Source organism: Pelophylax lessonae, assembly GCF_965119305.1.
Source record: "Pelophylax lessonae genome assembly, chromosome: 11".
Lineage (NCBI taxonomy): Eukaryota > Metazoa > Chordata > Amphibia > Anura > Ranidae > Pelophylax > Pelophylax lessonae.
In genome coordinates, this window is record NC_138778.1 from 183,682,370 (window position 1) to 183,696,646 (window position 14,277).

The 14,277-nt window shown below is 46.6% G+C and overlaps 1 protein-coding gene across 1 annotated transcript in view; it reads right to left on the minus strand.

Moving 5' to 3' along the window:
• NSF (N-ethylmaleimide sensitive factor, vesicle fusing ATPase) overlaps positions 1 to 14,277 on the minus strand; it is a 166,997-nt gene that overhangs the window by 16,968 nt on the left and 135,752 nt on the right. The window contains exons 9-12 of the mRNA XM_082271580.1: positions 2,225 to 2,424; positions 736 to 901; positions 576 to 650; positions 305 to 492 (exon numbers count right to left, since the gene is read on the minus strand). Coding sequence (XP_082127706.1) covers positions 305 to 492; positions 576 to 650; positions 736 to 901; positions 2,225 to 2,424 — 629 coding nt within the window. The remainder of the gene's footprint in view (positions 1 to 304; positions 493 to 575; positions 651 to 735; positions 902 to 2,224; positions 2,425 to 14,277) is intronic.

Below are 14,277 nucleotides of genomic sequence, written 5' to 3' on the forward strand. Positions count from 1 at the left end.
GTTGACCCCAAACACAGTCAGACCAGGATTTGGAGGTCATTTAGGGTAGGGCTTTGTGGCTATCAAAGGTACACATTGTCAAAGTAAATATTTTCATGAGAAGGCTCTGTATAAAGCAGCTACTGCTTAAATCACAGACCACATAACTCGGAACAGGCAGCTGGCAGGGGTATTCTGAACCCAGTTTGTACGCACTTAGGCAACCCCTCAAATAACTACTTTCATTATTGATGGAACAAGAGCTGCATTTGATTAGTAGATATGGCTAAATACACAGGTCTTTAAACAAGCCAGAGAGTCTCACCTTGATATGTCGGTTCATGGCTGTGGATTGTGCTGCCCTCACCAGTCCCTCCAGCTCAGCTCCACTGAAGTTTTTGGTCTCCGTGGCCAACTCGGGAATATCCACATCACTAGCTAGTAGTTTGTGTTCTCTCATGCGAGCAGTGTGGATGTGGAGGATCTGGAGACGACCTTTCTCATCAGGCAAGCCTTGAGAAGCCCAGATACACAGACATGTAAAGGGATGAACAGAGGAGTGTTGCAGTCCTTAATAAAAAATAAGTCACACTCACCAATCTCCATTTTGACCTCCAGCCTTCCAGGTCGCAGAAGAGCCTCATCTATCAGGTCTGGCCTGTTGGTCATACCTGTACAGGACACACAGAGGAAGGCGGACAGTAAAAATACTGCAGCAGTGAGAGAGAAGCCACCTTCTACCAGCTAAAGTCTTACCTATAACTAGGATGTTATTAAGTTGCTCCACACCATCTATCTTAGACAGCAGCTGGTTGACCACAGTGTCATGGACGCCAGTGCTGCCCGCCATGCTGCCTCTCTGCTTACATATGGCATCTACTTCATCAAGGATGATAATGTGCAGCCCACTGTTGGAACCAAGCTGTAGGCAAAAAGAGAATATAAGGAACAATGTATTTTTTCTTTTGACGACGTATGGTGCAATCATTAATTTTTTCATAGCCAAGGATAAGGTTACCAAGCTTCACCTCTAGATATAGGCGATATAAATTATATATATATATATATATATATATATATATATATATATATAGTTTGTATCCTGCTTAAATGGTCAGTCTATTTTAAATGGATATTTCAGTGTTTGGAAGAGGAGTACCGAAGAGGTAGAAATTTCACTGGTGAAAGCAACCACTGGTGAAATATGACTCCATGTAAGTATGGTTTCCCCACTTGGGTCATACAATTGATGAAAATCCATACTTGCTGATTTATCCCTAACATCTATTGGTTTTTGACATTACATACAAGTATTTTATTCCTTTGACAGGTTTACCTGTATATACTCCTGATGAGTGGGCTACAGACCCACGAAACTGGGAGTTTTCTACTATGTTGTACATTATATTTAAGACAATTTTGTGTGTATCCTGCTCACTCCATGTTATATGATTTTTTATATCAATATTGCTGTTGAAATCTTGCCATGCCATATTTTGTACTCCATCTGTTGGTCAATGCATGTTTTTTCTTACATGTTTTTTACTCCTTAAAATCTACTTTTATGCATCAGCGACTCGTGCATCCACTTCAATTAAAGTCCCATCTGGGCCATTTTTCTCTTTCTTGCTTGATTTAGGGATGGAAGTGGATGTAATAGACAACATCAGACCATTTCCCAGTTTTTAGTACTGAAGAGGTAAACCACCTAGCAGTTTCTTCAAACTCTTGAGAACCCTACTGGTCAGAGCTCTAATATACTGAGTTCCCGAGTCTTCACCCCTGCTGTGCCCATTATGAGGGCCATCCCCTTTGCCTGATGGGATTGTTTATTTCATGGTAAAGAGCTGGTGTTGGAACAAACAGTGAATGGTGTGTGGTGGTGGGGTGGGGGTGGTACACACCTAAAACACCTAACTGGACACGAATGGAGTCATAAATTGTGGAAGGAAGGTCTTGCTTTCGAAGTGTTCAAGGCACATAAGCTAGGGCCTGCTCAACCTACAAAGCGCCAAGCTTGTTGGGGAGAGACGTCACTGCAGCCAATCAAAATAGCTGAACTTGGAAACCTGATGAGGATGGCAGCTGTGCATGCATTCATTCAAATTATAGAAAAAACTCTCCAGGGGCAAATTTGTTTTTATTTATGGCAGTTTACTTTAAGAGATCAAAGGAGCAAATAAGAGAAGTTCATTTTTGGACTATTTAATTTTAACTAGCATTGGCCAATGAGAATGTGACTCACCCTCCGTTGTTCCTCTTCGGCGTCAGCAAACAGCTTGCGAATGTTAGCTTCAGATTCCCCAACGTACTTGTTTAGAATTTCCGGGCCGTTGACAATTTTAGGCTCACGGGCGTTTAGCATTTTACCAATTTGTCGAGCCATGAGGGTCTTACCACAACCAGGAGGACCAAAGAGAAGGATGCCTTTCACATGCTTGCACCCTGCAGGACAAAGCATCAAATCAGATTACATTAAACACAAATCCTTAAAAACTTTTTTTTTTTTCCATTTTCAATACAGTGGAAAACAGTCTTCGGTTTTATTGTTCTCATTATCCTCATTGGAGAAACCTTGCCTCATTTCCGGTCCTGATGACACCAGGACAATAAATTGTGCCACAACTCTGTGCTCTACTATATAAATGTGATATAGTTACTGTGGATGACTCCATTAGATATGTACCCCATAACTTCCTGTACCTCTGAAACCATGTCATTAGGACAGGAAATGAGAAGAAACCTCCTTAATGGAGACAAAGAAAATGTTGCTAGTGTTTTTTAAATCGTTAATAAAAATATTATTTTTTAATAAACATACATATTATACTCACCTGCTCTGTGCAATGGTATTGCACAGAGCTGCCCTGAACATCCCCTGCTGGGATCCCCCACTGGTGCTCTTGGGTCGTCCTCTTTTGTGGCTGCCCCCATAGCAAGCGCTTGGGGGAAGATGTGCTGGCTCGTTCCCAAGCCAGGTTCTGTGTGTCCATAGACTTGCCCCCCCTCGCTTACAGGATTTGATTGACAATAGCTCCAGCTGCTACCTCTTAGTCATGGGAGGAGAGAGAGCAGTGATGCTGCTCTCGGGCACAGAGCTGGATTTAAAGAGGAGCTAGGTAAGTATTTCGGAGGAGGGGAGTGGGATGATTAGAATGCATTAAGGTTCAAAAAAACCTTAAGCCCTTAAAACCACCTTAAATTTATTTAAACTATGAATTGGTGGGAGGAGGGTGGTGGCGGTAAAAAAAAAAAAAAAAAAGCTCCCTTTAACTACACCTACAAGTTTTTTTTTTTTTGTTACAAAAAGCTACTAAACACGTTGTGACAGGCCAAGTATGATTCTGCTTTCTCTATGATGTTGGAAGATCCTTCACTAACCTCTTGACAAATCAGCAGGTGGGCCTTGGAGTTGTGCAGCTGAATATTTGCATACCACATTGCAAACACAGCTGTGCCGACAGCACGCGCCCCTGCACGCTAGCACAGTTCTCATCGGCTAACGGAAAATGCGATCGGGAACTTTACGATCATGGCGGTCACATGATCATAAACCATGCCCTGCCTCCCAGGATCTGAGAACCCTTAAAGGGCCAGGAGGCGCTGGCGCCGAGGGGCTAGGTGTCGACGTTGCACGCTGGTCGCACGTGGATTATTCCCATTAGCTGCATAAATAGGCACCTGGTGGAGTCCTGAAAATTTTAGGCAACAATGAAACAGATTGCAGCACTGAATGACCAGTCCTTACTACCAGAGATGCCAAGGAGGGTTACAAAATGGCGGATACAGGGAAGTAAAAAAGGGTGTTGGATTTTGTGAATGGGCAGTAAGGATTGATTTTGCCTGGAGACAGGCGTTAATATGTCACAGAAAAAAATTGGCTGGCTGGGAAAAAAACTGGATTTTTGGCTTACTGTAAAATCCTTTTCTCTTAAGTTCATTGAAGAACGCAGTTCTCTCCGAATCTCAGTAGGGTTATACTGCCCCCCACAGGAGTAGGACACTAGACAGAAAAACAGTTCTGGCTACGCCTATGGGCAGTCCCAGAGGGTACACCCTCTCTCTTCCTGCAAAGGATGTCAATTTTGTATCAAAGCAGTGTCAGAAAGTAACACCAATCCAACTCAAAATAGAGGGGCGGGTACTGCGTCCGTCAAAGAACTTGAGAAAAGGATATTACGCCAAGTCAAAAACCCAGTTTTCTCCATCGTTCATTGACCGAGGCAGTTCTCTCTGATTCATATCAGTAGGGACGTCCCAAAGCAGTGCCATAAAATGAGGGGTGGGAAAAGCAGAAAAGAACAAGTCCCCAAGGCTAAACATAGTCGACCAGGCAACAGAGGACTCATCAGAACAAAAGATGAGGCCCACCTGAAACAAACAGTAAACACCCTCAAGGAAGGCCAAAAGCCCTCCGAAAAGCAGCCAGCAAAAAACCTTACGGCCAAAAGGAGGCATCTCCAGATGTGTGAAGAGTAGTAACATCACTGTCTTTAGAGATCTTGTTCTTAAAGACTTGGAAGAAGCGGAATTTCATTTTCAACCTCAACAAGACCTTATGCGTGGGGTTAAGTCACTTTGCCAGCGGAAGGATTTAGATATACGACCCGCCGACAAAGGAGGAGGTGTAGTTTTTATCAAAAAAAGAAGATTACCTCGAGGAGATGGAAAATCTTCTCTCGGATACAAAGACATACCAAACTTTCCCAAAAGATCCGACGTCCGCCTAAAAAAAGAAACTTGAACGTCTAATTAATAAGGGACATGAGGAAGGCATTCTGGATATAAAAGAAAAACAATATTTGGTATAGTTGGCCCCCAGAATACCTACGATCTACTACTTGCCGAAAATTCATAAGAGCCTGGTCAAGCCCCCTGGAAGACCGATCGTAAGCGGAATTGATTCCATTACGTCCAGAATCGGCAAGTATGTGGATTTTTTCCTCCAACCGCTAGTTCAAGACACACCTGCGTTTTTAAAGGACACTTCCCAATGTATACGAGATCTGACACAGTTGGAAGTGGAAGGTGAGCTGTTACTAGCGACGGCTGATGTCTCTTCCCTTTATACTATCATACCTCACCATATGGGTTACGAAGCTGTCGATATCTTTTTAGACCAAAGTCATGACCTTCCCTTACAACAAAAGTGTTTCATCCTTGAGCTTCTTAGGTTCGGAATGGAACACAATTATTTTTATTATGGTGGCAACTTCTATTTGCAAAAAACCGGAGTAGCTATGGGCGCGAAATTCGCCCCTAGCCTCGCAAACTTGTTTACGGCCTTGTGGGAAGACCGTAATATCTTTGCAAATAAGGAGAAGATGCATAGATGACGTGTTGATAGTATGGAAAGGGGATGTGGACTCTTTACACCGTTTTATGGAAAGGCTGAACTGTAATGACTGGGGGATACGCCTTACATATGAATTCAGCAAGGAGTCCATTAATTTTCTTGATGTGACTATCTAGAGAAGAGGGTCTAGTTTTTGTACGGCCACTTATTTCAAGCCGACAGATAAAAACGGTTTCATCTCGACGGACAGTTGTCGTCATCCCAGGTGGATTTCCTCTGTCCCCAAGAGCCAATTCAGACACATTTGACGCAACTGTACTGACACTGAGGTCTTTTGGAAACAAAGTGAGGTTTTGAAGGAGAGATTTCTTGAAAAGGGTTTTGATAAGAAATCTTTGGAGGAAGAGATCCAAACAACAAGTTCTCTACAACAAAGGGATCTAATTGTTCCCAAAGTGAAACAAGACAGAGGCATCTTTTCCAAGTTCGAGTATGCTTTTGTCACGTCCTACCCTTCCAGATAAGCCCCAAATCATCTACAAAAGGACCAGGAATCTTAAGGACTGGATAGCGCCAAATCCTATAGAAAAACCTGTAATCCCAAAAATGTTTGATGACCTAAAGAGTTTCTTTCCTTGTAAAAGATGCCGGGTGTGTCGAGAAACGAATACCATCAGAACCAAAACCTTCAGTTCAACAGTCACGAAACGGAAGTATAATATAAAGAGCTGCATTACATGCCATACCAAAGGGGTGGTTTACCTCCTTACCTGTAGTTGCGGCTTACAATATGTGGGCAGAACAATAAAAACATCCAGCATAAGAATAGGGGAACACCTGAATAATATCAAAACAGATTTCCCTAAGCACAGTGTGTCATTACACCATGACAGATGCCATAGGAGAAACTATTCCCAATTGGAAGTTATTGCCATTGAGAGCTATTCCCCCCACTGAAGAGGTAGTGACATGAAGCGTAGCATTTCAAGAAGAGAAACCTTTTGGATCCACAAACTGAAATGCTACCAGCCTCATGGTATGAATGTTGAATGGGATATAAATGCCCACATTAATAATCAGTTAATTCCGTTTTAGAGGGTTAAACAGACCTCTTTCCTCTAATTCCTTCACTATTTCTTCCTCTTTTCCTATTTACAAATTTTCTCATTTTAAATATTTTAATATATGGTGTATATATTTTATATAATATGTTTTATGTGTATTTTTAATATGATACACTTTATATGTATAATTTATACATATGTTTAATATTTTTTTAAATGTATACATGCCTGATACAATATGTCCACTTCCGGTCTGGCTATCTACATATCATTTTTTGATTTGTGTGACATTTGTTCCACAAACGTATATATATCCCCTTTACATCAGATCGCTATAATGGGACTGATGTGACTGGGTATTTCCAGCCATAAATGCTTTTTTATTTTAATATCTTGCGGGCATTTGAGGTTTCCTAATATCCTGCTCATGTCATTTTTCCTGCTGACAGCTTTGATCGCTAAACCGGAAGTAGTGTGAGCACTTCCGGTTCATGGAGGAGTATGAGCACTTCCTGTTCATGGCACAGAAAGTACTGTGAGCACTTCCGTTTCATGGAGGAGTATGAGCACTTCCTGTTCATGGCACAGGAAGTAGTGTGAGCACTTCCGGTTCATGGAGGAGTATGAGCACTTCCGGTTCATGGTACAGGAAGCCACGTTCAGCCCTTTAAATTTATATATTTGGCAATTCTTTTGATAATAAGCATATTCATAATTGAAGTTTGCCCCCCCCCTTTTTTTTACACCGGGATATTCTTGATGTGGCAAGTGTGGCTGAACATTTTTGCGCCCTAGAGGTTTGCATATTTAACATCTTGCAGACACTAGGGGTGTTCAACAATTTGCTGACGTTTCCCTTCCTGGGTTAAAGTCAGTGTTGATATCCTGGATCGCTAAACCGGAAGTGGAATGAGTACATCCGGTTCATGAAACCGGAAGTGATGTCATCAGACTTCCGGTGTAACGTTAGAATTCCATACCTCGTTAGATTTCCATACCCTCGTCACTTCCTGTCCGAAACAGCTGAGCAGTGTAACAGTGCGCATGCTCAGAGCCCCGAAAACACCATTGAACAGCTGTGAAGTTCAGGAGTGCGCATGCTCGGAGGGAATGAAATAATCACAGTATTGTGTGTAATGTTATACTTGCGGCAGTTACATAAAAACAGTTTGGCTGCAACATCAATCATCTCCTCTGCTATCCCTGTCACCACCCTGATGTCGGCTAGTAAATATAAAAGCGGCGACGGGTGTATGGAATTTAAATGACGGAGATCTCGGCTCCGTGATGCGCTTTTATATTTATTAGCTGAGAGCAGGGAAGTGAGAGGGGAAGGAGCGGAGATGATTTATGTTGCAGAGGAGCTGTTTTAATGTAATCGCGGCAAGTGTAACTACCGTGAGAAATCCATACCCTCCGTAGGTGCACCGGAAGTGACGATGGTATGGTTTTCTCACGGGTATGGTTTTTTCACGGAACACCGGAACCCCGCAGCTGGACCAGATTTGCACATTACATGCGGCTATTTAAACATGGAGGTTGACAGCGCGCTTTTATGCTCCAGTCCCAGTAGACGACCCCTTGTGTGGAAACGCGTCGGAAGGAGCTGGTCGCGCTGTCATTTTGTCACTATACCGTTCTGCAGACAGCCGTGACGTTCTTCAGCTTGTTGCATCTTTTTAACTTGGATTGCTGTAAGTGTATTTGCCTTTATTAAATTTGGTTTTAAAGGATAATGCACTATTAGTCCCTTTCTTTCTTTTGGGAATGCATCTTTGGGCCATTTCATCTTGAGCCGCACCAAGTATTTTTCTGGATGCTGTGGGTGGATGTGATCTGGAGGATACTCAAGGAGAGTGCTCCACCTCTTCAGTCCTGCTAACACGGGATCATCTACCTACTTTGCTTGAAGTTTTTACCTCCATCATCTCTGGTAAGAGTCCATCTTTATCACTGGGCGTTATTTTATTATCACATTGTCAAGTTTATTTGGAGGCTCTGTTTTGTCTAACACATGGTAAGAGGCCATTCACTACGTTGGAATTTGAACACAGTCACCATTTAAATGTGGACTCACCACTGAACATATTTTTTGCACGTTTGATTATGGACTTTAATTGATGAACTGTATTTTGTTTACACATGATTCTGAAGTCCTCCAATTTTGTGCACTATTTTTGCACCTACAAGATTTGATTGTTTTACACATTAATATTGTTGGTTTACTATTGAAGCGCATTACTATCCACCTTCACTTAATTTACATATATTTCTCTAGTGCTGCTTCTACTTACTGATTTGCGCAACTTTTTTGACTTTTCATCAGGCATCTCCAGATGCCAGCACATCCACCTTATAAAACGTGGTAAAGGTGTGAACAAACGACCAGGTAGTTGGCTTGCAACCTGAAGCACAGATGCCTATATGGCGAAAAGCCCAGGAAGCCCTAGGCGCCTGAGTAGAAAGCGCCGAAACAGGGAAAGGTAGGATCTGACCCATAATTGAAGAAGCCTGGACCACTGACTGCCCGATCCACCTGAAAACAGCCGCAGCAGATGCAGGCAGCCCTGTTCTTGGGCCATCCGTGAGCACAGAGAGCGAACCTGACTTACGGGAAGACTCAGTAGTCGCCAAGTACCCCTCGAGTGCCTGAACCAGAGTGTGCAGCCCACATTCCATAGGATGAGGGGGCTTAGGACACAAGATGGCAATACAATGTCCTCATGCAAGTGAACACTAGAAACCATCTTCAGAGGGAAGGATGGATCCGGACGAAGTACCACCTGGCCCCACGAACCAACATATAGGGAGAACAACAGGACAATGTCGCCAGCGCCGACACCCAGCGTGCAGGGTGACAGCAACCAAGAAGGCCACCTTCCGTAATAAAGGTAGGCAGGGGATACCCTCGATAATCGCAAAAGGAGGGTCTTGAAGAACCGACTGCACAAAATCAAGTTCCCAGTTGGTGACGGAGGTCACATCAGAAGAACCAAGTGTGGCACCCCCTGGAAGAAGTTACGCACCAGGGAACGGGCAGCCAACAGCCTTTGGAAGAAAATTGCTAAAGCCGAAACCTGACCCTTGACAGTACTCAAGGCCAACTTTTGATCAACTCCCCGTTGAAGGAAGCCAAGATCCAGGCCACGAAGTAAGATCAAGGGGGAGCCCAAGGTGACACACACCACCGAATACACGACATTTTCTCATAAGTTGAAAAAAAAAAAACCTCCCAGAAGACGCTTCTGTTGCATTACGGAGGGTGGGAATCACTGAAGCAGACAATCCTCCGTCCTTCAACACCCAGCTTTCAACAGTCAAGCCGGCAAGCCAGCGACTGTAAAGCCAGACGGGAGATTGGCCCCGGAGATAATAAAACCTCCATGAGAGGAATTCTCCAAGGAGCGTCAGCAGCAAGCCAGATCAGATCGGCGTACCAAGCCCAGCAAGGCCAGTCCGGAGCCACGAGAATGACCGAAATCCCTTCCGCCACGATCCTGCAAAGGATTCTTGGCAGCAACTCGAGAGCAGGAAAAGCAGACAGCAGCTAATACTGACCTTGGCCCATCCATTAGCACTCTCACACGACCATGCCGGTGTCAGCCTGCGCAGGTGACCCTGCCAAACTTCACAGCATTGTTCATGTTCAACCTAACCTTTTTGTTTCATGTAGTCCTGACCAGACTTCTGGGTGGAGCACCCCACACCAAAACCTCATTATCATTGTCCACCTGTGAGTAGTTCCAGGAGGTGTCCCTTTATTGCAGTTTCAGCAGAGGAATCTGCAGCCTGCAAACTTCTCCCATGACAGGAGTGAGTATTGCCCTATGGTTTTGAGAAGTGGGATTATCTTCTCTATGAATAGTGTAGGACCCACTGAAAATGGGGTACTTTGACGTAGTGGTGGGCTTAAGCACACAGTATGGCCATATGGAGTGACCAAATCCCCATATTTACTTCATAAGAGCAGGTGTTTTTAACTTGCAAGATTTGAAAAAAAAAAAAAATTCTGTGTATGTGTGCGCCATTATATTGTTCAATATGAACCTAGCGAAAGTTCTTGCCTATGACAGAACCCATGGTACCACCATTGCACCCGCCAGAGGGTCCCGGGAAGCGGGCCACGACCTCTGCACTATCCTCTGCGACGCCAATAGGACAACGTCTGGAGTGCCCCCAACAAAGGCACAACTGCTGGAACACCTCCAGATGCAGGGACCATTCCCCTGTAGCCAAGGCCTGTCGACTGAGGCAATCCGCCTACCAATTTTTCCACACCTGGAAAGGAACAGCAGAGAGAGCTGGAACAAGGCGCTCTGCCCAATGAAGAACGGTCACTCCCAAGGCCGCAAGGACACCCTTGGTGCCCCCTTGGTGAAAGACATAAGCCACGGTCGAGGTGTACTTGATTAAACGTGCACCGGACAGCTGCAGGTGCTCGAACCAGTAAGCTAGGCACATCCGGATCGCTCTCAGCCCCAGGACAGTAATCGTAACCTGGATCCTTCAGGGACCATACTCCCGAAGCAGAGAACCTGCCGAGGACTCCAGTAAAAAGGGGAGGAAGGATTCCAGAACAAGACCCCCTGGTTACCCGGCGCAATCAGATCTGTAAGTCCAGAGAGTCTGGATTCTAGTCCCATTCAAGAAGGATTCCCGTCTGGGGAAAACCCCCAGGAGGGATTGAGTGAAAGGGACCGCCTTGAAAGACGACACCAGCAGTCCCAGAACTCGCATGCAGGTCCGAAGGGACGACCATGTGCGGGACAGCAACAGCCGAACCGCATTCTGAAGTTCCAAGAGGTACCCCAACCCCCCGAGGGAGAAACACCCTGACTGAGGACGAGTCCAAAGTCAGGCCCAGATAGTCCAGTCCCATGGAAGGGACCAGGGAACCCACCTGAACTCCTCCAGAGTTCTCATGGTGACTTCCAACTCCGTTATCAGCACCGTAGGGGACACCAAACGGAGAAGCAGATCGGCCAGGAAACCAGGACCGAAACACCCCACTGTCGCAACAGTGCCAGGACCGGAGCCAACACCTTTGTGAAGACCCTTGTAGCAGAAGCGAGACCAAGGGGTAACGCCAAAACCGATCGAAATCCTTCCACACAGCAAAAACAACAAAAAGGAGAACCTGTAGGTGTCCCGAAAATGACAGAATGTGAAGGTAGTTATCTTGATAACTAGGGAGGTCAGGAATCCCCCAGATGTAGGGAAGCCACCATCGTGCAAACCTATAACAACTGGAATTATTGATCTGCACGGAAACATCAAAGGGCCAGTAGGTCCAGTTTGTTGAACCAGAGCCTGAACTGGCACACAGAGCACCTGCAAGCGATCTGGGGACAGCCGTACCTTGGAAGGGAAAACCTTACCAGCAAAAAAATGTATCGAAACCCGATCTTGCAACTTGACCGCATGACCTCCTGAACCCAGCTGCCTGGGACACGGGCCAGCCGCAGGTCCAAGAATCAGCTAGGACGCCCCCCCACCCCCTAGATGGGTGAGGGTGCACCTTCAGGCCGAGGAGGCCATGTCCACAGGTCTGGAAAAAAAATGATCCCCTGTTCGCCAGACCAGGGTCATTTGGAAACACCCAAGGAAGTCCTGAAGGACTTCACCACATCGACTGTCCCCCGGGGACGAAGAAACTGCTTTTGACCTGAAAGGGAGGAACCCCGTCTGCGACGAAGGCCTTTACCCTTGTTAGCCTGTAGAAGAAAAGCACTCCGTGAGACCCTCCTCATACAACGTCATCCAGGGTAGCGCCAGACAGGCGATCCCCCTGAAAAGGGAGATCCATTAAGGCATTCTTAAAAGTGTGATCCGCAGACCAACACTCCGGCAAGTATACGCCAGACAACCACCCCTAAAACCGACAGGTGAACCATACAAAAGGAGCCTCGTCCAGTGTAGCACCGCAAACAAATTGCAGCCCTTGCGCCAGCTGGTCCAACAGCTCTCCCAGGGCAAGAGGGACTTGCCCCACACTAAGTCACGGCATTGGAACTCTGCCCCACACCAAGTCACGGCGTTGGAACTCTGCCCATCAGGCAGTGTCTGCGTGGCAAGGGCAAATATTAACACTGTGCCCAGTGCAGACTACACCAGGTAGTACAGATCGTGGGCCACAGCCTGCGCCATCCTATTCCCCCAAGTCCTTAAAGAACGGGGATTCCTTCACGTGAACAACAGTAGTCCTAATTAGCTAGAGACCGTACGTCCACCAAGGCGGAACAGTCCTAACAGCCGCTTAGACACCCCAGGGGAACATCTCAGACGGACCCATCCTACACGAGCATGCTAGCAAAATAAGCTGCTCCGGATGGCATGTGAGTGCCAGATGCTACCTGCGCCCCAGGCGCAGCCGCCGCTGCGTCCTCCAATTGCAGGGTGTCACGCACCGAAACAACCAGTGCATCCACCAGCGCCTGTATCAAGCGTGGCAGGGGAGGTAGAAATGTCATCATCATCCGAGGAGAGAGGGTGCGAGGTAACAGATCCGTCAGAAAGGCCCACGTCTGCGGCGGCTGAGTCAGACTCAGAATCCGAGACATCAGATGAGGCAGGGGTAGGTGGGGAAACGTTTCAGCGCACCCCCCGCCTCCACCCGGGCCCAAATGCTTCCCAAACTGCCGAAAAGGCAGCGATGGACAGTGGAGACCCGGAAGGCCCTGCGGCCCCTGGGAAGGGGTCAGGTGGGGACACATGGCCTGCAGGGTCCCTACTGAATCTGAGGAACCCGCCAGCAAAATTTGCAAAAAGAATGACAAAAATGACACTCCCACCGGCCTTCACAGCAAAATATCCACCGCAAAATGGCTGAAAATGGGTGTACCAAGATGGCCATCATAGAAGCAGACAGAGGCTAAAACAAAATGGCGGCCCGCGCAGGAAAGCGGTAATCGGGACCCACAGGGGGACCACCCCAACAGCCCATCTACACCTCCATGGCAAAAAAAACCCACCAAGGCACCCCCGCATGATCGGTCGAGCGCAGCGGATGACGCATTCCCCGGCCCCCCATGCGGCCTGCCAAAGAGGTCCCAGAGGGAAACCCTGGAGTGTGAGGGTCTGCCCCATCCCAGAAAGGGGCCCGCGTACACCCACAAATCCGCCAAGAAAGGGGGGGAGGTTTACTCACCATACCAGGAACACAGGCGGGCGCCATCTCCTGACAGGACCCCACGGCACCTGAAGTGGGGGGGCTGTTGGCCAAATAGGAACACCGCGACATAAGCCTAGACCCTGTCGTGTGTGTCCTGGCGAGACATTTAACTCGCGGGGCCAGTCCCTGTCCAGTGGGACTATGTCGCGGCCGACCCCGCGCGGAGCTAAGGCCTGCACGCGCTCGCTGGCCAGACTGGGGTGACCACTTGATATAGGGATCCAGCCCATCACCCAGGCCGGCATAATTGCTTGAAGATCTCACAGGAAAAAATTCCGGAGAAAAAAAAAAGGCTAGCTAAAAAAAAAAATCTACTTAAAAAAATACTTTTAATGCCAGGACCACAGATCCCAGCAAGGAACTAGGTCCTTACTCCTGACTAGGCAGATTAAAACAGACATCCTATGCAGGAAGAGAGAGGGTGTACCCTCCAGGACTGCCCATAGGCATAACCAGAACTTTTTTTCTGCCTAGTGTCCTACTCCTGTAGGGGGCAGTATAACCCTACTGATATGAATCAGAGAGAACTGCGTCTGTCAATGAACGATAGAGAAAAATGCAATTTTTGCTGCTGTGATCAGACTTCCTGTTAGAGGGTGTATCCGTTCATTCTACGCGGTCCCACTGTATTTAGAACATAGCCACCCTCTCGCTCATTCCTGAGATGGATTATGAACTTTGGACTATGGGATGTGTAGTGTGCATAGAGCAGTGACCTCAACTATTGTGTACTGCAAATGGAAAGAATGAGAAAAGGAGAGGTTCAG